At 37.8% G+C, this 27,974-nt stretch overlaps 1 protein-coding gene across 1 annotated transcript in view; it reads right to left on the reverse strand.

Moving 5' to 3' along the window:
• HCRTR2 (hypocretin receptor 2) overlaps window positions 1-26,408 on the reverse strand; it is a 113,115-nt gene extending 86,707 nt beyond the window's left edge. Inside the window, exon 1 of the mRNA XM_068558219.1 lies at window positions 26,186-26,408. Coding sequence (XP_068414320.1) covers window positions 26,186-26,408 — 223 coding nt within the window. The remainder of the gene's footprint in view (window positions 1-26,185) is intronic.
• Window positions 26,409-27,974: the final 1,566 nt, after the last annotated feature.

Consider the following 27,974-nt stretch of genomic DNA (forward strand, 5'->3'; position numbering starts at 1 on the left):
TCACTCCATGTTTACTTTTTCTAATTTTATCTTCCCATATGATTATATTTTCATTAAAAGCCATATTTTTTGTTTTACAGAGATCCAAGAGGCCAAAATCTCTTTCATTAAAAAAGCACCTGATTCGTGATAAAGAATTGTCATTAATATCTCATTGTTTTGGGTCCCAATAGTCATACTTCCAGCCTGCTCGGTGACAAAGATACATAATTAAATACCAAACTTACAGAAATGGAATATTGGGAAGCTGAATAGAACAGAACAGAATCTCCTAAAGTAAATCTCGTCTCTTTCTATGACTTTGCTCATCATGTTTATTATAAAATTGGACTTTAATATTAATATTTTAAGCCCTATAGTGTTCATAGTGAAGTAGGAATAACACATAAGTAGAGGATAGTTACCATCTCAGATATATTTTCTGATTTGAAATTTGAAAAAGAATGCCCATATTTAATTATGTATCAAATCATTTTCAAAATTCCACTAAATGATCAGGGTTTCCAGCTGACAAAATGGGTTATAATATAAAAGCACATGTTTAAAATCAATTCTACTTCTTTTACTATTGTTGTTCAATAATAAAGCTTTAGTCCCTTTTGAAGGGAGGTCACTTAATTACTCAGCAACATAAAATCTTTTCTCCTATTAGAATTTCAAAAAAATGAGTTGCAAATAAATGATGTTTCCAATAATACCATATGCATGCTAAAGCTATTGCAAATAAGTAAAACCCAAACATTTAAGCTAGCTATAGAAACTTCCATTCTAAGATTTTTAAAATTCTACTCCTGTTCCTAATAATGTTAAGTTAATAATACAAATGTAGGAGATACTGTCGTTTTAACTAAACTATCTAGGACCACGGAAAATAAAGAGGATTTAGACAAATGAAATGAAAACTTACTTAGGGCACTATTTTTAAATCTGTTATAAAAAAAATAAAACTTTTGTGCTACAGAGGCAGATAACCAACTTGAGATTTTTTGCCCATTTATGTCCCATTGCTGAGGTGTTAACAAGTTGAGAACAAGCCTTAAGGCAGGAACAGACGAGGAAAGGACACGCAAAGGTCAGAAGGCCAATGGCATTAACTTACCCATCAAGGGAATTAACTCTGTAGTACTGGAGTCTGACATTGATAAAATTAGTGATGCTAACACTGAAGGATTTATTTTTAAAGATCAATTTAAAAGAAAGTAATAATAAAACAGCCAAACTATTATATTGGATGAGAAATTTGGAGATAATGATACTTTGACCAAGTCTCATAAGTAAGCAGGAGGATGGGTTGTGGGCAATGGGAATTCCTCTATAAACTGTGGTTTGCCAGAGGGGTGAAAAACCCTAAGGTTTGCTACTTGGAGTAGAAGGGAAAACAGTTTCTCAAGGAACAAGACTTTTTTGTGATTCTGAGGATACAAAAACCTGAAGTTAGCAAAAATTTAGTTTGTTTTCACCCTCCCTGCCTCTATAGCAGTTTTTGCTTCATCTTTTGTCCTTCTTGTTATTCACTGCCAGATACACCAACCTCCTGTGTTTATGTTTCCATTAAGCTAATTTTGTACACATATTTTTTATTCAGTACACTGTTCATATCTCTTTAATAGTAGACACCACACGGCCTTTTTCTTCCATACATTGCATTTCTGCTCTTCCTGGGAGACTAGTAACTCCTTGAGGACAATGATGATATCTTTTTCATCTTTGTTTTTCTAGTGTCAAGAAGAATGCCTGCCAGTAAATATATGCTCAATAATCATTTAATGAATGAATGAATGAATGTTCTCCCATTACTCAGATTTAATTCATACCCATTCAACAGTAGCTTACCACCCAAACTAGATCTCTGGAGAACATCAGGATCCAGGCTGCAAAATGCTGACCTTCTCTCTCAAGAAAATGGTACTCCATGAACTTCCAAAGGAATCAGTCCTTTCCACCTTGCAATCATTATCCGGAAACCTTCAGTAACTTTTTTTCACTCCTTAAACTGAACACAGATCATGTTTTCTTATAATCACATGATGCTAAAAGTAGAACTCTAAGCACTTAACTAAAATGTTGAATAGAAAAATAAGCATAAGAACTACAGCATATATCCTGTCCCTGTGTTATATTCAGGGTACGGAGAGTAGTTAGAGATTGACTGCAAAAGAGGAAGACAGTCAGATTTAATAACAACTGAGTTTTAAAAGTGTTATCAATCAATACTTATCTTACATATCAATATTCTAAGTAAACACAAAATAATAACTTGCAGGATCCAGTTGCAGGAAAGTTAAAGATAATGGCCTTCTTAATAAAAGCCAAGATTGATTCTAAATATTTTTCTTGAAATGAAAATGGATGCTTTAAATTTGAGTTGATTGAACTGAATATAAAGAAGACTCAAATTATCTACAACTAATGCCACTAATAACTCCTTAAAATACACATGAGTCAACACAGTTTTTTTGTGTATATATACAACATGTATGCAATGTACAGGAAAAGAATTAGACTTACATATTCCAAATCTGAATTACTGTAGTCCAAAATAAAAGTCTCTTCTCTAACCTGCTATAGCCAAATATATCTCATGTTTCATAAATCTTTCGCAGTATTTTTGTAACACCTACTCTTTGGAGGTAGAATATTTGCAAACTCCAGTATATTGAAGAAGAGAGTAGGTAACCATCTGTCTGCAGTGATTAGATAGAGCTTGCTAGTGTCTTATTACTTCCTCCTTGTTTCCATATAGAGGATTAAAGATATTTGCATTTCTAAAATCTTAGTGTGGACAAGTCCTTGGAGGACAGTTTTTATTCCTTGTCTTAATTCATATCTTTTCAGTGTTTCCATACCTTCAATATTATTGCTGAAAAGTTTTTATGTTTTTAGAGTGTCACACAACCTTAGTATCTATTCTGTGACCAATAACTCCTGACATTTAAAATTTAATAAATCAGCACCACAATATCTAAATCAGAGGCTGACCTTCACATGCTTTTGTGTGGTCAAACACCTTTTATTTTCATAGCAGCCATCCAATTCTCTCCATGACATCATTGATTAACCACATTTGTTTAATGGTTTAAGGAATACACAGTAAAAGGAAGTAAATTTTGTTTTAATCCTGAAACAATGACTTCATATAGAAAATCATAAATTAGAAAATATAGAAAAAGGCTTTGCACTACTAATTCTATTTTTGTCTAGAATTTTTCTGTCTTTGCAGTACTAATTTTAAATGCAGTGAATTCTGCTTATCATGCCAGACTTCTGAAATGTCCTTTTCTGGTAAAGTTGTATAACAACGAGTATATACTGGCTACAACAATAATAAACTGAGGCACAGTGCACACCGACACCTTGGCTTAAAATGTTATAACGAAGTACTACTTCAACGTTATCACTGAGAGAAATCTTGGGGCTCCCACACATTTAACCCTTCCTTTTTCTCCTTTAACTCCTCCTCTTGGTCTTTTTGCTGCATTTTCTTGTTTTCCTGCTTAATCCCATTTGAAAGCAGGTCTTTTAATTTTCTCTCCTCTGATAACTCTTTACTGACACAATTGAATTTGTGTCAAATTTAAAAGAACCAGGTTTTCATGTTGGTCTCCAAAAATAAGAGGTCTCAAATCATAAGTGGCTCAGTTTTACTTTTCCTGTGGCAGGAATTCTCATATTCAGTGTAGTGGGGCCCTATTTAAAATGTAGATTCTGGAGACAACACCACTGAAATTCTGACTCAGTGAATCATGCATGCGCACTGAAATCAAAATGTTTACCATGTCCCCTAGCTTTTTGTTTTCATTTTTGTTTCTAACACACAGTTAGAGGTGATCCTTTTCAAGATTTAAGGAACTATAGCTGTGATGATTTCATACAGAAAAAATCCAAGAGTAAAATAATCTGTAAGAAATAATTTTTTATTCACTATGAAGTTTCTCCTACAGTCTTTCATATCTGTGGGAAATATGTTAAAAGATATGGACATAAAAGATGATATTGGTTATAAAACTCAGGTTTATTTCACCTGGCTTGACTTTTTACTTAAACTCTTGACTGCATATTCAAATGTTCACAATACACCTACCGGTACTATCTCACATTTAGACTGTCTAACATCAAACTTTGGATTCTCTCTCCTTCCCTACATCTAACTAACCTGCACCTCCCCCAGGATCCTGTATCTCAATAAATGGCACCACCACCCTTCTACCTGGCATGAAAATGTTGACTCCCTTCTTTTTCTCACACTCATATGCAATCCATCAATAAATACTCTTGGTTCTACTGTCAAAATATATCCTGAATATCACCATTAGAATATAAACTTCCTAAAAGAACTAGTCTTGTCTATTTTGTTTGCTGCTATAAGCACACAATAAATATTTTTGAACCAATGAATTTATTCAGTGTTGCATAAAAGGTCTCGCCATTTGATGCACCCATTAAGAAATTTACATTCCCTTATAAACTTTAAATTATTCCAGAAGTCTATTCTCACATAAACTGTATACATTGCTTGCACAGTCACAAAGAAAATATCTCTCAGAGTAGCGAACTAATTGTGAGTAGCATGTGAGAGAACCAGCCCTACTTCCTACTGGATAGCTTCATACATATATTCCTCTAACAATGCAAACTCAACCTGCCTTGGCAGAATTCATCATGACCCCTCTACTCACAATGCTCAATTTTCTTTCTATATATTCTGTCCATCTTAAGAAAAATACAAATAACACAATCATTGTACTTTCTTTGGCCAAAAACTTCTATTAATCAGAAGATTCTTTTCTGTTCCTATCCATTTCCCACATCTGATGAGTTGTCAATTTCTATTTCCAAAATGTCTCATATTTTTTTTTTCCATATTCGATTCCACTGCCCTGGTTTTACCCTCATAATCACTTTCCTGAAGAGTCTCAACAGGCTTCCCAGTGTCTGGTCTCATAACTTCAACCCATTCTCACCATTGCCCCAGATTCATCTTCCTCTGGGAAGATCTGATCCATCAGACCTCATTTTAAGATAACTCCAGGGATTTCAAACTTTTAAAATCCAATCCACCATAATATAAAAATACAGGTGAGACTTGGCAAATACCCAGAAAAAAAGTAGACCATGAAAGCAATGCAAAGCATCAAAAAAGATTACTTGAGGTCTCTATTCCTTGAAATTTCAAAAAAGAAGTTCACAAAAGCCTATGTTTTACTGGGATTCCCTGAATGATATTTCCAGCATAGCTATGTATATCTGAGAGCAATCATAAATGTACTACTTCATCAACTTGGGTGTAATTTCTTTTCAACCTTTGGAACTTTTCAAAATTATACTCACATGTCAACAAAACCTCAAATGCTACGTCCTCAGGGAAACAGTACTTCCTACCCCAAATCAAATCCAACTTTTATGTTTCTATGTTCTAATACTTAGCATACACCTCTCCAATAACCCTCATGCTATAGACTATTGTCGACATGTCAGTCTCTCTCCCAAGATTAGAAATTCCTTGTAGGTAAGGACCATGCCTCCTTCACTCTGTATTTCCTCCACAGAATGTAATAGAACAGATTACACTTTGTGGGTGCTCAATAAATATTTGCTGAATGAAATAAGAAAAGGAAATAGCTCCAAATTAGATAAGCCCTAGAAAACCAGTGTGTTGGTTCAGGCTGCCTTATTTTTTTGTGTGCCTTTTGCTGCTATGGTTGGACTGAGCCCTCTGCTTCTCTATGTTGCCTTTACCTCCATTTGGATGATAAAAATATATTTCCATGACTTCAAATTTCTACATATACTGTCACTGTTGCTGATGGTGACTCAGCACTCAGAGAAGTCTTATAAACCCTATTTACCAGAAGAGAAAATCCACACCCAGAGAAAATCTTGACTCTTGCTCCTGCCACTCTGATCTCTGTGGCCAGGTACCTATGATGAGTTTTAGAGATTAGTCATTGAAACTCAAGTCCATTTCAGTTGAGTTTACCAAAAAAAAAATTTGCATGAGAATTTGTGTTTTTCTTAAATTACAAACATTTTTTTTTTTAAACTTGCTATGCACACTAGCATGGATAAACTAGCAAAGGAAGAATGGAAATGGAGAACAGAGCATTATATTTACTTACAGTTCAGGAATGGAGAGGCCAAGTGATAACATGTAAATCTATTCAAACCCCTAACACAATAACAGCTCTCTCATACTAAATTCCACTACCTTGGAAAAGGAGTGAATAATAGCCCTATAACACAGGTTGTTATAGGAGCTACTTAGACGGCAGATGACAAATACTGCTGTTGAGGAGTTAGGTAATTACGGCAATATAACAACTCCCAAAAGCCTAACATGTAAATTCTACCGTAATTCAGTTGATTCAAAATAATGAGAAATATTGATAATATTGTTTTAACTGGTTACATGTCTGCTAGAATTAGCAATGCCTCCCATCTCTGGGCAAGACTGTACTTTGATTTTTCAAAAATTTATAATTTGATTGATATTTCAGGAAATTGAGGACCAGAATTAGTCAATAAGTTTATTGTTTCTCTTATTCCCCATTAAAAGAAGTGTGTAGAACTCTCCAATTATTACCAGCATTGCTCTTGGGCTCCGCCTGAAAATATGTTTTTTTTTTCAATTGTCTGCACAGTATTTTGTCACTGGCAATGGGGGAAAATGACAAAGGATCCCTAAAGCTGAGACTCTGTGGGCATTCCTGAATCATCCTGGGCTCATGTGGGGATATGTTTGGCCCTTTTATTTTTGCAGAAATTATGGAGTCGTGATAAAATTGTCTCAGCTCTCTTATCCCATCTGGGACACAAATGGTCAAATATTTCCTTAGACATCTAAAAAAACATAAAAAAAAACAACTAAGAATCACTTTGAAACGAAGAAGGCTTAAGTAAGAGTTTTATACATTATATGTTCTCCTCAGTAATTTCAGGAATATAGCATGTTATTTGGAAGCATATTTATGTATCTTCCTTGAAGAAAAAAAATAGTTGCCACAGTTTGTAAATCTCATTTGCTCTTCAAGAGAAGAGCAAATAGTTTCCTGGCACAAAATCTCCCAATATTATAAGTTACTTCTATTGGCAGAGATCCAAAATGTGAAATGGAGATATCTATCAGATTATCTTAGTCTTATGCCATTAATCATGCCATTGATCATACATGTCAAGGGGATTACAGTGCTGAGGAGAGATTTTACAAATGGTCTCCCATAATCATTACTTTAGTGACTATATATTTATTTTAATGTGTGTGTTGTTTAAGATGTTGAAAAAAGTTATCACAAACATGATTCAAATTATTGAGGTTTTAAGATTTTATATAGAAGAAATTTAAAGCCTGCAATGCCTAATTTTAAAAATGTGCTTATATCTAAAGAATTCCTCCTGGTGGAAATCTAACACTTTAATTCATTTAGTAGCCAAACATTGCTGTATGTCCAGCACTGTTCTAGAAGCTGAGGATGCACCTGCAAAAACAAAAAATAAAGGACCTACTCCCTTGGAACTTATATGTTACTTAAGGGACACGGCAGTAAAATTAAAAAACAAACCAACAATATCATTTCTAATAGTAATAAGTTCTATGACAGAAACAAAATGGGCTGCTAACATAGCAGGTAGAGATTCAGACTGGCCTCCTTAGAGACTGTCTCTGAATATGTGACAATATGAGCTGAGCAGGAACCAGCCAGGAGAGGGGCAGAGGGGATTAGAATGTGTGAAGACGCTAAAGCAGGAATATATTCAGTCTGTTCAAAGAATATAGATTTTTCTACAAAGATCAATCACCTAAGGGGTGCTCCTTCTTACATGAATGTTAATTCAAGGACATCCTCATCTCTAGTGTATTTATCATTTTGGCTTTCCTAAAGTCTAGTTCATTCACTCAGGGAATAGTTGAAAATATCTCTTGACTTTGGGAAAGTCAAGGCCTTATATCCAGTTTTTTTTTGGTATTTTCTTAAGAAGGTAGCTTCTTAATCCTGCATGAAAAGCTAGGGTGCATTAAAATCATATTATTCATGTAATGCAATCTCCAAAATGTGTGTGTGTGTGTGTGCATGAGTGTGCACATGTTTTTATTTATGTGTTTTTAACTTCTTAAATTCTTATTTTCCCCTTTTCCACTGAGATAGTTTGGCTTCGTGTCAGTGACCAGTTGCAATGTTCATTATGCCTGGGGAAGAAAAACACATAAATTTATGAACTAGGATAATCTTACTGACTTTCAGGAATCTATGAGTCACCATCACCATCTCTGATGATTTCAAAGAACAAAGCTTTCTAGGCTTCCCTGTGGCTGAAATATAAATCAATCCCCAGCACATAAATGCCACAATTATGAAGTTCTTTTCCTGCACCAGCTGGTGAGATTTGTTAATGTGTTTGCTTTTCAGCTTTCTAAACTTGGGGAACTTTTGTATTAAGTATTCTAATTGGAGAGATTAAGTTTTAGCTATTTTTTCACAATGAAATGTTGCCTCAGTTTCACCCAATGACAAAATGGCTTCATAAGCACTTAACCACATCTCTCTACTTCTGTCCCAGAAAGATTAGCACAATCTGCACATTTTAAGAAAGACAAGTTGGCTTCAAAATGGTATTTATAAGCAATATGGTTCTCTACCAAAGTAGATGACTCATCAAATTTATTCTGAATTTATGAAATAAATTACTATAGACAGTGGTTTTCTGACCCCAATTATGATTTTATAGTAATAAAATCAACCACATGATTGTAAACCATGTGCTTTATAAATTCATCTTAGTGTCACCGAGTAGGAATAAAAACTCACTGAAAATTTAGAAAAGGATATTACAATTTTTCATCAGTGCTCTATTCCCCTTGTGAGTTAGGAATAGCAAACAAAAGTTTTTAAAGTAACCACAGTTTTAGAAATTTTGATGCATTACCATGTCAACTTACAGAGACATGCTTCCGGTAATTCCCTAAAGGCTGACCTGGGGTCAATGTAATACCTTCAATGATTATTGGAATGATAAACTGCCATATAAGATAAATTTTCAAATGAGCATATTTAGAAGCTTGTAAGACATCTGGAGTAGATATTTGGGGATTTAGTTGGAAAATATGAAAAAATTTCCATAAGATCTCAAATTTGTCATCTTTTGGGTTTTAGTGTGAGGTCAAAATATGATCTAGTTTCAAGTGATGGATGGCTAGGAGCATAGTGACCCATTGAAACCCCAAAAATAAGTTGATACAAAAACAATTTTAGTGAAAAACTGTATAGAATATTGGAAAATATTAATAGAGCTATGACACGTGAGACTAAGTGCATCTTTCAGAAAAGAAATATGAAAAAATATTTTAAAGAGAAATTTCTTCTCAAATTTAAATATTCAGCAAAGCAAGCACAGTAACACTTTTTCCTATATTTTAATCTTCTTTCTTTCACTTCTTTTCTTTATTTCTTTGTTTTCATTTTCTCACTTTCTCCTTTTCTCCCTCATGCAGCACATGGAAAGCCTCCTAGAAGAATTTTGATTGCCTTTTCTTATCATTTTTTTTCATTAGAGTAGGCTTGATTAAGTGAACCCCAAACAGGGCACAAACTCCAGTGTGAAAACCTTCCTGAGTCTCCCAGTGACAGCAGTCTCCTTGAAGTCTTAGAAGGGCTCCCTTTCAGCTGCAGTGTCAGAGCCAGCTGAGACCCTGTCTAATGCCCCAGCTCCATCCCTAGAATATCCTCTTCTGCACTTACCCAATTGCTTAACATTCTCTGCATGGCCCATGCTATTTCACACTTCTCTGATTTTGCTCTTGTTGTTTCCTATGCCTAGAACACCTTGCTCTATTTTCTTCACCTGTGTGACTTGCATTCATGCATTAAAACTCCGTTTAGGAGTCATCTTCTCCTGGATCTCTCTCTAATCCCCCAAATGGAACTAAGTGTCCTTCTTATATGCTTCCACTACATCCTCTAACTCATCTATCAGAGTACTTGACACATTATATTGAAATTATCTGTTATGTTTGTCTCTTCACCTAAAGTATAGGTTCCTTGGTTTCTATTATCTTTGTACCTTGGATTCTTATTCCAGTAATTGGCACAAAATCTCCCAATATTATAAGTTACTTCTATTGGCAGAGATCCAAAATGTGAAATGGAGATATCAGATTATCTTAGTCTTATGCCATTAAATGCTTGATTCCTCTAAATTCCCTTGTTCTGAGACTATAGTAGTTAAAAATACTTTTAACTATTGTCTGATTCCTGTGACAGAGACAGTGTTCCCTTATACTTTCCAACCCCACTTGTAGTTAAGTTGATACAATGAGATTGGTTTTGGTCAAATGATTATGGGCATGACAGACATGTGTTGCTTTTTGGCAAAGGTAGTTAAGAGCCAGTATATATTTCCCAGTTCACTACTATCCAGCCATGACAACGTTAGAGGCTGTAACATGACTTATCCCCAAATTGAAAAAAATTAAAACAACATTTATCTCATCACTTCTAAAGGCTCAGGAATCTGTGAGAAACTTAACTGGATAATTCTGTCTCAGAGCCTGTCATTAAGTCAAGCTGGTGGGGGCAGGGGAGGGTGCTGTTGGCATCATCTCAAGACTCTTTCTGGCCAAAGGATTTGCTTCTAAGATCATACATGTGGTTGTTAGCAGGCTACATTTCCTCTATGGTGGTAGGCTGGATATTTTAATTCCTCACCATGTGGGTTGCTCTCAACAAGGAAGCTTACTTTCTCCAGAGCAAGAAATCCAAGAGCAAGAGAGTGAGAACTCAAGGCAGAAACTGTAATCTTTTATAATATAATTTTGAAAGCGACATACTATCACTTCTGCTATATGCTACTGTATGCTGCTATAGACCACTTCTGGCATTATATGGAAAGGAACTAAACAGGATGTGAATACCTGGCGGTGGGGGACACTGAGATCCATCCTGGAAGTTTGTTTCACAGTGGCTGCATGTTGAGGTGGTCCATGAACAGAAAGGACATCTGGACCTTGAGACACAACAGACTCTCCAACCCACATTAGATGTCAAATAGACAAGAAATAAACTTCTGTGATGCAAAGCCAAAGAACATTTAGGGTTTATTTGCATCTATGGCACAGCCTACCTTTTCAGATCAATAAAGCTCTTCACATAGTTATGTCTACAGAAAGAGACAGTGAAGATCAAAAGAGCTTCAAGTATTCTACGACTTTTAAGATTAACTTCTTGGGGGATTCAAGATGGTGGAGGAGTATGAGGACATGGAGTTCATCTCTCTCCACGGATGCATCAGGAATACATCTATAGATGCAACAATTTTCACAGAAGACCAGCTGAAGACCTTGGGCACTGGAAAGGACTATAAAGATCCCTGCATAACCGGGTAGGATGGAAAAAAGAAGGGAGAAGGAGTAGGAAAGGAAGTGGGACAGGACAGGGCAGGGGAGCTAAAGCAGAGGAGAGATTCCCGAATTTGGGGAAACTCCCTCTCTGATGGGGGAATTGATTGTGACAGAAGGGAAGCATTTGAGGCTGTCAGAAGAGGGTGAAGCAGCCAATCGTTGGCAGATGGGACAGAGTGAGAAATACACAGACGGTCTGTACTGCAGCTCTCTGTGCCCTGGACTGGGATGTGTGTTCACAGGTATGCAAGGGGGCTGGGAGCTGGAGTGTGGGGATTGGAGAACAGGCCTGGGGCGAGAACTGCTGTTAGCTGTGGGAAGACAGACTGAGGGGACAGGAGGGAGGAAAGCTGCAGCAGGGAATGCCTACAGAGGAAGACTGGACTGCCATGGAAGCAGGTGCTACTGCTGAGTCACACACAGGGGGAAGAGCCACTATTGTAGCCTCTCTCTCCACACACACCAGTGCCTGCCGATGGACAATAAAAGAAGCCCTCTTAGGGCTGGCCTTCACACGCCTGCTGCTGGGTGTCAGAAAAAACCTGGCCAGGGCCGGTCCTCAGGCGCCTTACGTTGGGTGCCAGAAAAGGCCCTCACTAGGGCCATATCTCTTGCGCCCATGGCCGCCAGCTTCCCTGCGCATTTGGCACCACTGGGGTTCCCGCCATCCAAGCAGTCATACCACCTTTGCACCTGGTCCTCACTGGGGCAGACCCATGAGCTCCAAGGCATCCTAAGGACCAGACTCCTGTGGGTAGACCACATGCAGAGGTGAGGATAAAACCAAAGCTGAATCCCAGGGATGGGGCAGCTAAGGAAGAAGATCAAAAATCTTTCCATTGGCAGCACAAGCTGCAGATTAAATCCCTGCAATCAGCTAGGTAGACCCTGCATCTGTGGAATATCTTAGTAGACAATGAGTGTTCCCACAAATGAAAATGTTCTAGCTCTGGCAGCTGTGGACTTTGGGGGCAGCACATGCAGCAATTGGGCTAGATCAGAGTCTGATTCATCCCCACAGGGCCCACAGCAGGTCCAGAGACCAGCCCAGGGAGGTGGAGGTGGGCTGTGGCTCACAGTGTGTGCAATGACACTTTCAGCTGAGACTCCAGGGAAACATAATTATTATTATTAATTTTATGTTTTGATTCATTCCATTGTTGGTTCTGGCCTTATTTGTTTGTTTTTTTCCCTTTCTTTTTTTGTCTGTTTTTTTGTTTTTGTTTCAGTATTATTTTTTTTTAATTTAGTCTTTTGGGGTCTTCATGTTCTATAACATATTTTTTATTTTTATTTTTTTACATACTTCTATTTTTACTTTGCTTTTCTGTTGTCCTGTGTTTTTCCCCTTTTTGTTTTATTTTATTATTTTTAAAATCATTTTTATAGGTTTTATCGGTTTCCTTGCTTTATGCCTTAGTTGGCACACTGCTTTGGTTTTGATTTTAGGTTTGTGTTTTTGTTAGTTTTGATCCTAATTGTTTGATTTCGCTTTTGAGTTCTTCTATTTCTCTGGTTGTTCTCTTGTTTTTGATTTATTTGGTTCTGTTTTTGTTTCTTTTGCATGTGTGGTGCATTTCCTTGATTGTGTTTTTGTTTGTTGGATTTTGTTTTTACCATTTCTCTGGGGTTTTGTTTGTCTTTTTTGTTTTTTTTCTTTCATATATTTTCTATTTATTTTTCTATTTCTATTTTTATATTGCTTTTCTGTTGTTCTGTCTTCTTTCCCCTTTCTCTTTTTCTTCTTATCATTTTTTTCAGTTTGTTTTGTTTCTTTGCTTCCTTCTTCAGTTGGCACTCTGCTTTGGTTTTGTTTTTTAGTATTTTGTTTTTGTCAGTTTTCTTTTTAATTGTTTGATTTCATCCTTGGGTTCTTTTGTTTTGCTGGTCTCTTGCTTTTTGATGTATTTGGTTCTGTTTTTGTTTTTGTGTGTGTGCGTGTTTCCTTGTTTCTTTTTCTGTTTGTTTGATTTTACTTTTTACCATTTGTCTGGGGTTCTCTTAGTCTTTTCATTCTTTCTTTTTTTTTTTGTTTAAATCCCCTTTATTGCTGGGATGAGCAAATTGCAGGGTCTTGATTCCTCGACCAGAAGTCGGGCCTGAGGCTCTGGAGTGGGAAAACAAAGTCCAGGATGCTGGACCACTAAAGAATTCCCAGCCCCAGGGAAGATTAATCTCTGAGAGCTCTCACGGAGACCTCTATCTGAATCCAAGACCCAGCTCCACCCAACTGCCAGCAGCTTCCAGAGCTGGACACCCCACACCAAACAACAAACAAGACAGGAACACAAACCCGCTCATCAGCACACAGTCTAATTAAAGTCATACTAAGCTCACAGACACCCCAGAACACACCACCTGACATGGTCCTGCTCATCAGAGGGAAAAGACTCAGCTCCACCCACCAGAATGCAGGCACCAGTCTATCACATCAGGAAGCCTATGCAAACCACTGAACTAACTTCACCACCAGGGGCAGAAAAGAGAAGCAAGAGGAACACAAATACTGTAAATTAGACAAAATGAAAAGAGAGAGAAATATCTTGCAGGCAAAGGAGCAAGAAGAAAACCCCCACAAGAACAAATAAATAAAGAGGAAATAGACAAACTACTTGAAAAAGAATTCAAAGTAGTGATAGTAAAGATGATTCAAGATCTTAGAAACAGGATCGAGCAAATACAAGAAAGTTTTAACAAGGACCTAGAAGAACTAAAGAGCAAACAAACAGTAATAAAAAACAAAATAACTGAAATTAAAAATACTCTAGAAGGAATTAATAGCAGAATAACTGAGGCAGAAAAACAGATAAGTGAGCTGGAAGATAGAATAGTAGAAATAACTGCCACAGAGAAGAATAAAGAAAAAAGAATGGAGGACAGTCTCAGAGACCTCTGGGACAATATTAAGTGCACCAAATTTTGAATAATAGGAGCCCCAGAAGAAGAAGAAAAAAAGAAAGGGTCTGAAAAAATATTTGAGGAGATTATAGTTGAAAACTTCCCCAACATTGGAAAGGAAATAGTCAATCAAGTCCAGGAAGCACAGAGAGTCCTATACAGGATAAATCCAAGGAGAAACACACCGAGACACATATTAATCAAACTAACAAAAATTAAACATAAAGAAAAAATATTAAAAGCAGCAAGGGAAAAGCAACAAATAACATACAAGGGAATCCCCAAAAGGTTAAGAGCTGATCTTTCAGCAGAAGCTCTACAGGCCAGAAGAGAGTGGCAAGATATATTTAAAGTGATGAGAGGGAAAAACCTACAACCAAGTTTACTCTACCAGCAAGGATCTCATTCAGATTTGATGGAGATATCAAAAGCTTTACAGACAAGAAAAAGTAAAAACAATTCAGCACCACCAAACCAGCTTTATAACAAATGCTAAAGGAACTTCTCTAGGCAGGAAACACAAGAGAAGGAAAAGACCTACAAAAACAAACTGAAAACAATTAAGAAAATGGTAACAGGAACACACATATCAATAATTACCTTAAATATAAATGGATTAAATGTCCCAACCAAAGGACACAGACTGGCTAAATGGATACCAAAACAAGACCTGTTTATATGCTGTCTACAAGAGACCCACTTCAGAGCTAGGGACGCATACAGGCTGAAAGTGAGGGGATGGAAATAGATATTCCATGCAAATGGAAATCAAAAGAAAGCTGGAGTAGCAATACTCATATCAGACAAAAACGACTTTAAAATAAAGACTATTGCAAGGACACTACATAATGATCAAGGGATCAATCCAAGAAGAAGATATAACAATTGTAAATATTTATGCACCCAACAAATGAGCACCTCAATACATAATGCAAATGCTAACAGCCATAAAATGGGAAATCGACAGTAACATAATAATAGTAAGGGACTTTAACTCACCAATTTCACTAATGGACAAATAAACAAAAATGAAAATAAATAAGGAAACACAAGCTTTAAATGACACATTACACCAAATGGACTTAATTGATATTTATAGGACATTCCATCCAAAAACAACAGAATACACTATCTTCTCAAGTGCACACAAAACATTCTCCAGGATAGATCATATCTTGGGTTACAAATCAAGCCTCAGTAAATTTAAGAAAATTGAAATCATATCAAGCGTCTTTTCTGACCACAACTCTATGAGACTAGATAACAAGTACAGGAAAAAAATCTGTAAAAAATACAAACACATGGAGGCTAAACAATATGCTACTAAACAACAAGGAGGTCACTGAAGAAATCAAAGAGGAAATCAAAAAATACCTAGAAACAAATGACAATGAAAACATGATGGCCCAAAACTAATGGGATGCAGCAAAAGCAGTTCTAAGAGGGAAGTTTATAGCAATAAAATGCTACCTCAAGAAACAATAAAAATCTCAAATAAACAGCCTAACCTTATACCTAAAGCAATTAGAGAAAGAAGAACAAAATAACCCCAAAGTTAGCAGAAGGAAAAAAATCATGAAGATCGGATAAGAAATAAATGAAAAAGAAATGAATGAAACAATAGCAAAGATCAATAAAATAAAAGCTGGTTCTTTGAGAAGATAAACAAAATAGATAAACTATTAACTATACTCATCAGGAAAAAAAGGGAGAAGACTCAACTCAACAGAATTAGAAAGGAAAAAGGAGAAGTAATAACTGACACTGCAGAAATACAAAGGATCGTGAGGGACTACATGACAATAAAATGGGCAACCTGGAAGAAATGGACAAATTCCTAGAAATGCACAACCTTCCAAGACTGAACCACGAAGAAATAGAAAATATAAACAGACCAATCACAAGCACTGAAATTGAAACTATGATTAAAAATCTTCCAACAAACAAAACCCCAGGATCTTATGGCTTCACAGGAGAATTCTATCAAACATTTAGAGAAGAGTTAACACCCATCCTTCTCAAACTCTTCCAAAGTATATCAGAGGGAGGAACACTCCCTAACTCATTCTACAACACCACCATCACCCTGATACCAAAACCAGACAAAGATGCCACAAAGAAAGAAAACTACAGGCCAATATCACTGATGAACATAGATGCAAAAATCCTCAACAAAATACTAGCAAACAGAATCCAACAGCACATTAAAAGGATCATAACCCACGATCAAGTGTGGTTTATCCCAGGAATGCAAGGATTCTTCAATATAGACATATCAATCAATGTGATATACCGTATTGACAAGTTGAAGAATAAAAAGGATGCAATCATCTCAATAGATGCAGAAAAATCTTCTGACAAAATTGAACACCGATTTATGATAAAAACTCTCCAGAAAGTGCACATACAGGGAACCTATATCAAGGTAATAAAGGCCATATATGACAAACCCAGAGCCAACATCATTCTCAATGGTTAAAAACTGAAACCATTTCCTCTAAGATCAGGAGCAAGACAAGAGTACCCACTCTCACCATTGTTATTCAACATAGTTTTGGAAGTTTTAGCCACAGCAATCAAAGAAGAAAAATAAATAAAAGGAATCGAAATTGGAAAAGAAGTTAAACTGTCACTGTTTGCAGATGACATGATACTGTACAGAGAAAATCCTAAGGATGCCAACAGAAAGCAACTAGAGCTAATCAGTAAATTTGGTAGAGTACCAGGAAACAAAATTAATGCACGGAAATCTCTTGCATTCCTATACTCTAACAACGAAAAATCTGAAAGTGAAATTAAGAAAACACTCCCATTTACCACTGCAACCAAAAGAATAAAATACTTAGGAATAAACCAACCTAAGGAGGTGAAAGACCTGTATGCAGAAAACTATAAGACACTGATGAAAGAAATAAAGGCAATACAAACACATGGAGAGATATACCATGTTCTTGGATTGGAACAATCAACTTTGTGAAAATGACTACACTATCCAAAGCAATCTACAGATTCAATGCAATCCCTATCAAATTACCAATGGCATTTTTCACAGAAGTAGAACAAATAATTTCACAATTTGTATGGAGACACAAAAGACCCCAAATAGCAAAAGCAATCTTGAGATAGAAAAACAGAGCTGGAGGAATCAGGCTCCCGGACTTCAAACTACACTACAAAGCTACAGTAATCAAGACAGTATGTTACTGGCACAAAAACAGAAGTATAGATAAATGGAACAGGATAGAAAGGCCAGAGATAAACTCACACACATATGGTCACCTTATCTTTGACAAAGGAGGTAAGAATATACAATGGAGAAAAAAAAGCCTCTTCAATAAGTGGTGCTGGGAAACATGGATAGATACATGTAAAAGAATGAAATTAGAACACACCCTAACACCATACACAAAAATAAACTCATAATGGATTAAAGACCTAAATGAAAGGCCAGACACTATAAAACTCTTAGAGGAAAACATAGGAAGAACACTCTTTGACATAAATCACAGCAAGATCCTTTTTTGACTCACCTCCTGGAGAAATGAAAATAAAAACAAAAATAAACAAATGGGGCCTAATGAAACTTAAAAGCTTTTGCACAGTAAAGCAAACCATAAACCTGGCAAAAAGACAGCCCTCAGAATGGGAGAAAATATTTGCAAATGAAGCAAGTGACAAAGGATTAATCTCCAAAATATAGAAGCAGCTCATGCAGCTCAATGTCAATAAAACCCCAGCCCAATCCAAAAATGGGTGGGAGACATTTTTCCAAGGAAGACATACAGATGGCCAACAAACACATGAAAAGATGCTCAACATCACTAATCATTAGAGAAATGCAAATCAAAACCACAGTGAGGTATCACCTCACACCAGTCAGAATGGCCATCATCAAAAAATCTAGAAATAATAAATGCTGGAGAGGGTGTAGAGAAAAGGGAACCCTCTTGCACTTTTGGTCGGAATGTAAATTGATAAAGCCACTATGGAGAACAGTATGGAGGTTCTTTAAAAAACTAAAAATAGAACTACCATACGACCCAGCAATCCCACTACTGGACATATACCCTGAGAAAACCATAATTCAAAAAGAGTCATGTACCACAATGTTCACTGCAGGACTATTTACAATAGACAGGACATGGAAGCAACCTAAGTGTCCATCGACAGATGCGTGGATAAAGAAGATGTGGCACATATATACAATGGAATATTACTCAGCCATAAAATGGAAAGAAATTGAGTTCTTTGTAATGAGGTGGATGGACCTAGAGTCTGTCATACAGATTGAAGTAAGTCAGAAAGAGAAAAACAAATACTGTATGCTAATGCATATATATGGAGTCTGAAAAAACAGTACTGATGAACCTAGTGGCAGGGCAGGAATAAAGATACAGACGTGGAGAACGGACTTGAGGATATGGGGCGGGGAAAGGGAAGCTGGGAAGAAGTGAGAGGGTAGCACTGACATATAAACACTACCAAATGTAAAATGGATGGCTAGTGCAAAGCTCCTGCATAGCACAGGGAGACCAGCTCGATGCTTTGTGGTGACCTAGAGGGTAGGATGTGGAGGGTGGGAGGGAGGCTTAAGAGGGAGGGGATATGGGTATATATGTACACATGTAGCTGATTCACTTTGTTGTACAGCAGAAACTAACACAACATTGTAAAGCAATTATACTCCAGTAAAGATGAAGAAAAAAAGGTAAGACATCGAAAAAAAGATAAAACATCAAAAAAAAAAAAAAGAATTAACTTCTTATTTTAAATTAAAACATTGGATTTATTTATTTATTTATTTATTTACTTATATGCCAATTTTGTAAATCTGGTTAATGTGCGTCTGTACTCAGAATGTTGACAAAATCAGGTACCAAAGACATTGTAACCAAAGTTCAGACAAAGGGAGTTAGTATTCTTACCCTGACTTCTTGGAATATAGGATGCTCGTAAGGTTTTCCAAAGCAGACACACAATCCCTGGATATTTCTATGTAGTCAAACTTTTCTTTTAAATTGATTTCAAATCATTTCAGGCACGTAAATTTTTACACTAAATACAACCTACTTCATTAGATTGTTCTGAAGAATAAATGAGGCAATGTATGTAACAATGTCTTCTGAAGAGTAACATAATATTTAAACATTAAATATTGTTCATATGTATGTGATATTGAAAGCAAATTACTGGAAAAGACTCAGTGATAGTAATCCAAAAATATTTTCAAGAATAGAGTACATATTTATTCTGAATAGCTTTGATTTTTTTGTTTATGGGGAAACAGTTCAAATGGAAAAAAAATTAATGGTATTTAAATATATATCCAACCCGTTTACTTGGTCAAGATATGATCTCTCATTGGGAACAAAGATGAAATGAATAAATTCAGTCCTAAGAGTCAGCTATCCAAAAGACTGGTCATATATGTCATATATTTCATCCAATAGCCTCTCAAAGTGTTCCACTGTCAGTGTCTAAAGTTCATTTCATTTATGGTGTTATGGGTAATGCCTCTTTGGACATATAAAATACCATTATGCTCCAGGAGCAGTATTATGTGATATAATGATTGACCTATGCAGTCAAATCAATAGAAACTTATGATTTTTTAAAAAGTTAACATTAATTCCATCAGAGAAAGAAAAAAAATGTGAGTAGGTTTGGAAGCCAAAGGAGGAACAAAACAATCTTTAGGTTATCTGAGATAATAAATGTTTACGTCCTCAGTCTTTAATGGTCTCTAAAGACAGCACCTTCAGTAACAAAATAATCCTTGGCCACAATTATCTAACATTTATCCAGAGAGTCACCCCCCTGAATAGGCAAAAGCCTTTTTGGCAACACCTATTTTTACCTTGAAATTTTCTCTTGTAAAGTAACTCTAGCCTGACCTTGATTAACTTATCAAATGAGCTCATCCTCCAAGCTGAAGGACTATAGTCTATCAGAGGAATAGCATGGCAACCGGCCAGCACAGCTCCATAGATCGTCTGGAGGGCACACCTCAGTAACATTCCCATTCTCTCTTTTCTTTCCTTTTTCTTGGTCAGGATTAGACGCATGGGACAGAGTCAGGATGACAAAGGTGGGCCATGGAACCAGATAAATCCATATTAGAAACCTAGTGCTGATACTTACAGTCTGACTAAACTTTGGAACTAGTTAAAATAGCTTTTTGAATTTCATGTTTCTCATTTGTAAATCAAAGCTATTAATCTCCTTGTTATAAGTTTGTCATGAGGCATCAAGGAAACATATATATTCATCATGGAACCTAGCTTCCAAGACCTGGCATATAGTACTCCATAAATATTCTTCATTTTCCTTTGCAGCAAGAAGAGGAGTTGGAGATGAATAACTACCCTTTGTTTCACCCATCACATGTCATTAACTGAACCTCACCAGTGAGACGTTATTCAACAGAGCCAGCATCCCTAATGTTGGGGAGTATGTCAGAATTCTACAAGAAGAAGGATGGAAAGGTCGTCTCTCACCAGTGAAATAACACCAGTGGTGGATACTCCTGAAATCTGAGGAGCTGAGTAAGAATTCAGGGACTTTGGAATGCTAACGTAACTGCAGTATGTGATGACTTGCATATATGTTCTGAAATATGAACTAATAAAACTTCACATAAACATATAAAACACATATGTATGCCCTAATAAAATCAATAAAATTTCTAAAAACTTCATGTATTTGTATTTGAGTGTTAGATTTAGCCTGTCTTATACATTGGTAACATTTTCATTTATTTCACTTTCCTCATTTTTTTTCAAATATAGAAAAAACCCATTCCGTTTAAATTATCAGTAGCACATGTTATTTCATTATTGTCTTCCCATGGTAAATGTTGCTGTTATCTATGAGACAGCCATTTAAAAAGTTATCACTGAGATTCTGTTCAAGTCGAAAACATGATTTATTTTACCCGGAAAAACTAAGCGGCTATGATTTGCTAAAAATGTGGAGGTGTCAGTTTAACTCTTATTCAGGTAAGCATGCTTTGCATTCTGTAACTAAAATCATACAAGTTTAAAGCTTAGTGGCTAATCTTACCTTTTACGGTTACTGTTCATGACTTCTATCAGGTGTTGGCAGAGATCAGTAATGTATTATCTCTAACCTCTTTCTGCTTCCTGTGTAGGAAAGGGTGGGTTTTAAAAGACCCACAGAGCTGAGATGGGCTCTGGGACAAGTAGAAAAAAAAGGTCTCAGACTTAGGAGCAGCGGGAACTTGCAACTCTGCCATTGCCATGTCTGGGGCATACGATTAGCTCTGTAAGAAGCAACCCTATTCCAGGTATCCCCCCCATCCCACCTACCCAGTTTAGTTTAACTCTTATTGGATACATTTATTAATGGGCAGTGTGCTTTAACTGAGTTAAATCAACATATTATCTCTCTGTGTGTGTACGGGCACGCTGTTTAAAAAATCAATAGTGATGGACTGACCAGCTAACATTTCAGAAACTCTGAGTTAATGGAACCTAGAGCAGGCAAATGTAAACTGAGAGAAAGAGAGAAAATCATCATGATGGTTAGGAATGACTTACACATAGAGGTGGGAAGGCAATGTTAAGTAGTCAGCATGATGCGCTAAACATCTGATTGTGGTGAGTGGGTGGAGCTGGTATGGAAAAGAAGAGTAACAGGTGCCAACACCATGTTACTAACAGCTTTTATGAAAACACTCAATTGAGAAAAATGCCAGAGTAGAGGCCATAAAGAGCTACAGAGCTACAGACTGGCCATGGAGGAACAGGATGGCTACCAACCACATCAAGAAGGGATTTCAATAGTGGGAATGAAGAGATAGAAACTGGCATTTAGTGTCTACTGTGTCAAGAAAAGAAAAAAATTATATACATTTGTGTGTACTCCTCTAAATATCTCTGTAGAGGATTTCATATATATATCCTCATAGGATTTCTATAAGGCAGGCTTTATTTTTTATTTTTTCAATTTATTTGTTTCAAGTATAGTTGATTTACAATGTTGTATTTATTTCTGCTGTACAGCAAAGTGATTCAGTTATAGACATATAGATGTTCTTTTTCTTATTCTTTTCCACTATGGTTTATCACAAGATATTGAATATTGTTCCGTGTGCTGTACAGTAGGACCTTGTTTTCTATCCATTCTCTATATAATAGTTTGCATCTGTTAACCCCAAACTCCCATTAATCCATCCCTCCCCCACCACCTCTCCCCCTTGGCAACCACAAGTCTATTCTCTGTGTCTGTGAGTCAAGGCAGGCATTATTAACCATAACTTTCAGTTGGAAAAAACAGGCTCAGAGAGTTTGTTAACTTGCTAATGCCACATAAGAAGTGAGAAGCACAGCTGGACTGATGTCATTTGTTGACTGCTCTCCTCATTTTTTCGTATGAATATGACAACAGGGAAGATAGAAGCATTCCAGGTGAAAATCATATATTTGAATGTGGAAGTAAGAGAAGCAGAGAATTGTTCATTTCGTCCAGATGTTTAACACTTGAACTAACTAGAACCCATCTCTCCATCCAGTTTCTACTAAAGGAATAGTAGGAATGACATCAAACATATTTCCTTGAGTGTCCCCAAGAATTTTCCCCCTACACACATTAATTTTAAAAACATAACATTGCTCAAAATGTACTGGTCAGATAACTGAATGCATCTACTTGGCTAAAGTACAAGACATACTTAGGAATAGGTTATATGTGACATAATTTTGAAGATACTGGAAGAACACTGTTTCCAGAAAGAACCTGTCCCATCTTCCTTCCTAGGATTTAAAATTCTATAATTAGACATGTATATGTTTTTATTAGGATGCATATAATCATGAAATTGCATGTAATTTTTTGCCTTATTTTGAATGACTTTTATCAACATTTTTTCCAATAAACTGCTTTCTAGCTTGGGAAATAAGCATCTGATAATGGGGAGGGTATATAATGAGAGAGGCACCATAGAGAGCGGAAGAATAGGTGGGTATGATCAAGACCTTGTCATTCTGCTCACAAAAGGACATTGTGGGAGTAATGACTTCTAACTGATTACACTATATTTGTAAGTTCAACAAGGTTGAGATTTTCCAAGTAGTCAGTTACATGAAAGTACAAGTGGTAAGTGGACCTGAAGGGTCAGTGATTACATCCACTGCTTACACGGTGGTATTTCACCTTCATACCCAATGTTGACTCTTTTATCTTGCATAAATAATGTGATTTCTTGTCCTGCCATTCTCTGCATAAAATGACATACCAGGGGGGCAAAAAAGAAATTCTCAATCTAATCTGTTTTGCAAATTTGACAGTGACTTCAAAGAGCAGGAAGTTGTGAGTAATGACACTGCTTATTTGTTTAAATGTCAAACTTAAACCTCATCAACTTTCAGGGAATATGTCCACAAAGAGTATGGGTTTCAGTTCAGCCAGAGAGGATTTCAGTGTCATTCAGTTTTGAGGAAAACAGCTGTCAGTTTCATGAAAACAAAGAGCTTTGAGTATATCTTTTTTTTTTTTTTTTTTAAGCTGAATAAAATTGGACATTTCAGCACTTGGGGCTGTGGACAGTGCTCTCTCACTTGACATCATGAAACATCTACTCTAGAGATGTTTCTTTCTTGAGACTAAAACACTCCTCAGGCTAGCAAACATGCACCCCTAAACTATGCAATTAGGATATGAAGACCATGCATCACAGGTCTGTGCAAGCCAGAATAAAATAACAGCAAAAAGGAGCAAATTTTATCACAGAGGTTAAGTCTAAAATACGATTAGGGAAGGAAAATAATTATGATTTGTAGCTATTCCTGCAAAACACGTCAAAATTTTACTGCAATGCAATAACGTTCCTCCCTCAGTGGGTTTTTGTTGGAAAGAATCACAGAACCATTAACCCCTCATGGTAATTTATTAATAGTGGGCATAGATGCAAGGGAGAAAGGAAATGCATTTAATAGGCTTGCAGACACTGGGAACAAAGAATTAATTCTCTATATGCTTTCTAAATCTAGAGTGGAATATCAGTGAAGAATTCTGGGCCTGAGGTCAGAAGAAATGGAACTGAATCTGAATGATGTTCCTTAATAAGTCATTTCATTTCTCCAAGTCTTGCTTCTTCTGTCAAATGTGGGTTACTCTGAGGTTAAGTGAGAGAGTGTATGGTAAGGAGTCTGGCACAGAGTAGGTATTCATAGATGTTCAATTTTGATTATTCACTTATCATTAAGTATTAGCATAATGCAATGAAATGTTGCTATGCTAGTAGCCATGTATCTTAATTATTGTAACTCTAAGCATGGATGACAAGGAGAAGGGAAACAAGAAAAGCATTGTGATTAACAGACTTATCCTTACAACTGGTCCTAACCATGCGTATTTCCACTTTTCACCTTGTCTGCCTCCTCAAAAGATTTCCTTTATGTTTGCCTTTAAAAACAACAGCAACAAAATTAAAATAGCCTGAAAAAAATATAGACAGAGCCAACTACAGTTCTCAGAGGATTCTTATCTTTCTTGTCAAATAATATTCTACCAGCTCTCTCAGGAATGCCTTTCAGTCACATACTACCAACTATTCTGCCTCTTGAATTGGCGAGGGACTACTTTGAATGCTTCTTACCCAGACTGACACATATGGGGAGAGAAGGTAAAAATCAGGCTAGCGCTGAGAGCCTGATAAGTCTCTTATCATCTTCCACTGCAGCTACAAAGTCTTTACTTTGGCCTTCAAGACCTCCCAGCCTATTCCACCTCACTCATCTTCTCCCCCTTTTTGTAACTGAAAATCAAGAGCATCTTCTCCTAGCCTCCCCCTGTCTCCTGTCATTTTCCACAGAGATTCCCTCCACACTGCCCTCTGCATTTAAACGCCTCCTACTCTCCATTCATCAAGGTGCATGCTCCTTCCATTCACAATTTATGTTCAATCGTCCCTCCCTTCCAAAGCCCCTGTTTTTTTGTGTGTGTTTGTTTGTTTGTTTTTAAGTGGATTTCCCAGCTGCCCTAATACACTCCATCACCACAGCCACCATCTAGCCATGGCACCGCTTCTTCAACCCTCAGAAATTGTGCAGAGGTGGGGAGTGGGAGAGGAAATTTATGTTTGCATACCAACCTAGACAGGGACAAATAGTGAGAACCTAGCACAAAGCTCGGTCTGGTCTTTGGAAAACAAGAAATCAGCTGCAAATATTTCCCGAGCCTGGAAACAAGCATGCTCTGGAAAATACATGGGTACAGTGGATAAATGAATGAATGGACGGAGGGATGAATGATTGCGATCTCCTTGGTACTTTTTTCAGAGGCCCCTCCTCCTTGCTCGCTCCCGGCATGACTCCTGTTTAATTCAGCTTCAGTGCATGAGTGCATCTCCCTGCTTTGCCTCTCCTCCCACTCCCTGCCCTTTCATCACCACCTCTGGACACAGCCTCAACCCCTCTCCAAAGGGCACTGTACCGGGCTCACAAATCCTTTGTGACTTCCACAGCCCAGGAGAGCTTGCTCCTAAGGGGCACAGCTTCTCATCCTGCCAGCCTGACCTCTCCCCACCCCCGAAACACTCGGCCACGTTACACAAAAGGATGACTCATTGCCCTGCACTCCAGCAAATTCACCTGGAGAGCCCTGCCTCTGCCCCTTGCCCCGCGCTTGGAACCTTGGTGCTCCCAAAGGCAACGCGGCTCCCCGCGGCTCCCTGCAGAAAAAGGGATCACCATTCCAGGGCTCGGTCCTGGTTCGTGAAATCAGAAAAGTTGTTTTTTTTTTTTTTTTTTTTGAATATAACCCCACCCCGAGAGCAGCCACCTCTTTGTGTGCATCCCTGGGGGGAGGAGGGGTCTTGGCAGCCAGGGGTGCGTGGACTTGGCAGCCCCTGCCTGGGGCTGCCCGGCGGACACTCACCCAGGACGTTCCCGATGAGAGCCACCACGAACACGATGATGTAGCCGGCGATCAGGACCCACTCGTATTCTTTGGGGTGGAGGTATTCCCTCCACAGGTACCGCAGGAATTCCTCGTCGTCATAGTCGGTGGGGTTTAAAAAGGGCTCTTGAGTTTCATTCAGCTCCGGAGCAGATGACCAGTTGCGACAAGGGGGGGAGTCCTCCAATTTGGTGCCGGACATCACGGGCTCCAGTCCGGGTCGGCTCAGTGCTGCAAGCGGCTCGGCCCCTGCCCCATGGGCGCCGCGGTCTGCGGCGTGAGGAGGCGCGGACAGGCGACCAGGGGCTCAGGAGCAGAAAATGACGTGAAAAGTTACGGAGCCAATGCCTCCGAGTCTCCCGCCCGCCGGGCAACTCGTACGCCGGCGGGGCTGTGCCTGCAGGCGATGTTGCACCGGGAGGCGAGGAGGCTGAGCATCCAGGGACCGGGCACCGGAGGCTGCAGGAGGGACACCGGGAGGGGAAACTGCTACCTCAGCTCCGGCTCAATGACTCCTCATTCCAGCGCGGAGTTCGCAGCCCACAGCCTCCTCCCGCGCCCGGGAGAGCTGGGACTGAAGAAGGAAAAAAAAAAAAAAAAAGAAAGTCGTGAAAATGATATTAACCTGTTTCTCCGTGGGTTCCATCTCCCTCTTTTCTACTTCTTTCTTGTTCCTGCATTTCTCAAGTGCAGTTTCTGTAAACACAGACTTGTGTAGGTCTGTGGACATGGCAAGCCTGGCAACACAGGATTAATATAGGATTTGCGGATGCTTTTGTCTGGGACAGGTAAATAGAAAGTAATGAGGGGCAGCCACTGTGTTCCTCAAGCAGGACGATGCAAAAGTCATTTCAGGCAAGTCATTTAACATTGCTTGGCTTTGCCAACTTAACTTAGCTAGTACTTGCTGAATCTTTAAGGCATCTCCTCCTCCCCTTTTCCCAAACTGGAGAAGGAGATATAAATCTATATCTATATCTATATCTATATCTATATCTATATCTATATCTATCTATATCTATATCTATATCTGTATCTATATCTATATACGGCTGGAATTTGTATTTGCAACAACAAGTGTCATGTGAAATACAGCAGCAAATCCTTGAAGGACACTAAGGGTAAAAAAATGTGATCATAGTTAATGTTGTCCAGCAGAGGCGGCACTGACATACCCCACAGCATTAAACGGATTCTCAGTAGGAGGTACACAAGCAGAGGGGCTCTCTCTGGGGAAGCCCACATCACGCTGGTCTTTCTTCTCATTGACTCAGGACTGATGTCACCTGCTGTTCTCTCATGGATTGATTTTGTCTCTAAGGATAGCATTTTGGGATTTGTTAGAGTGTGAGTTCATGATCCTTTCACTTTCAATAACCATGATAGGAGCATTGTATTTTATTGATTACAATCCTGGACATGGGAAGGGCCTTGGAATCATCTAGCTTAAACTTCAGCTTAATATTAGAAGCCTTCTGATAATATTGTTAATGTGTTTGCACCTAGTTTGGATGTGACCACAAGTCACTCCCTCCACCATCATGGGACTGCTCTAGAGGTTAGAAAACTCTACTTTACATTAAAATAAGGTCTTAAACCAGCATCTGTCTTTCTCAGTCTTTTAGCCTCAATTCCTAGTTTACATCTTGATGCTACATGCAATAAATCCTCCACATGACAATCCTTCACATAAGCATCACAATTCCCCCCACCCACTTCCGTGCTTCCTACGTTCACTGTTTCCCCAATTATTTCCATTGTTTTTCAA

This window comes from Eschrichtius robustus, chromosome 12 (assembly GCF_028021215.1).
Source record: "Eschrichtius robustus isolate mEscRob2 chromosome 12, mEscRob2.pri, whole genome shotgun sequence".
Taxonomy (NCBI): Eukaryota; Metazoa; Chordata; class Mammalia; order Artiodactyla; family Eschrichtiidae; genus Eschrichtius; species Eschrichtius robustus.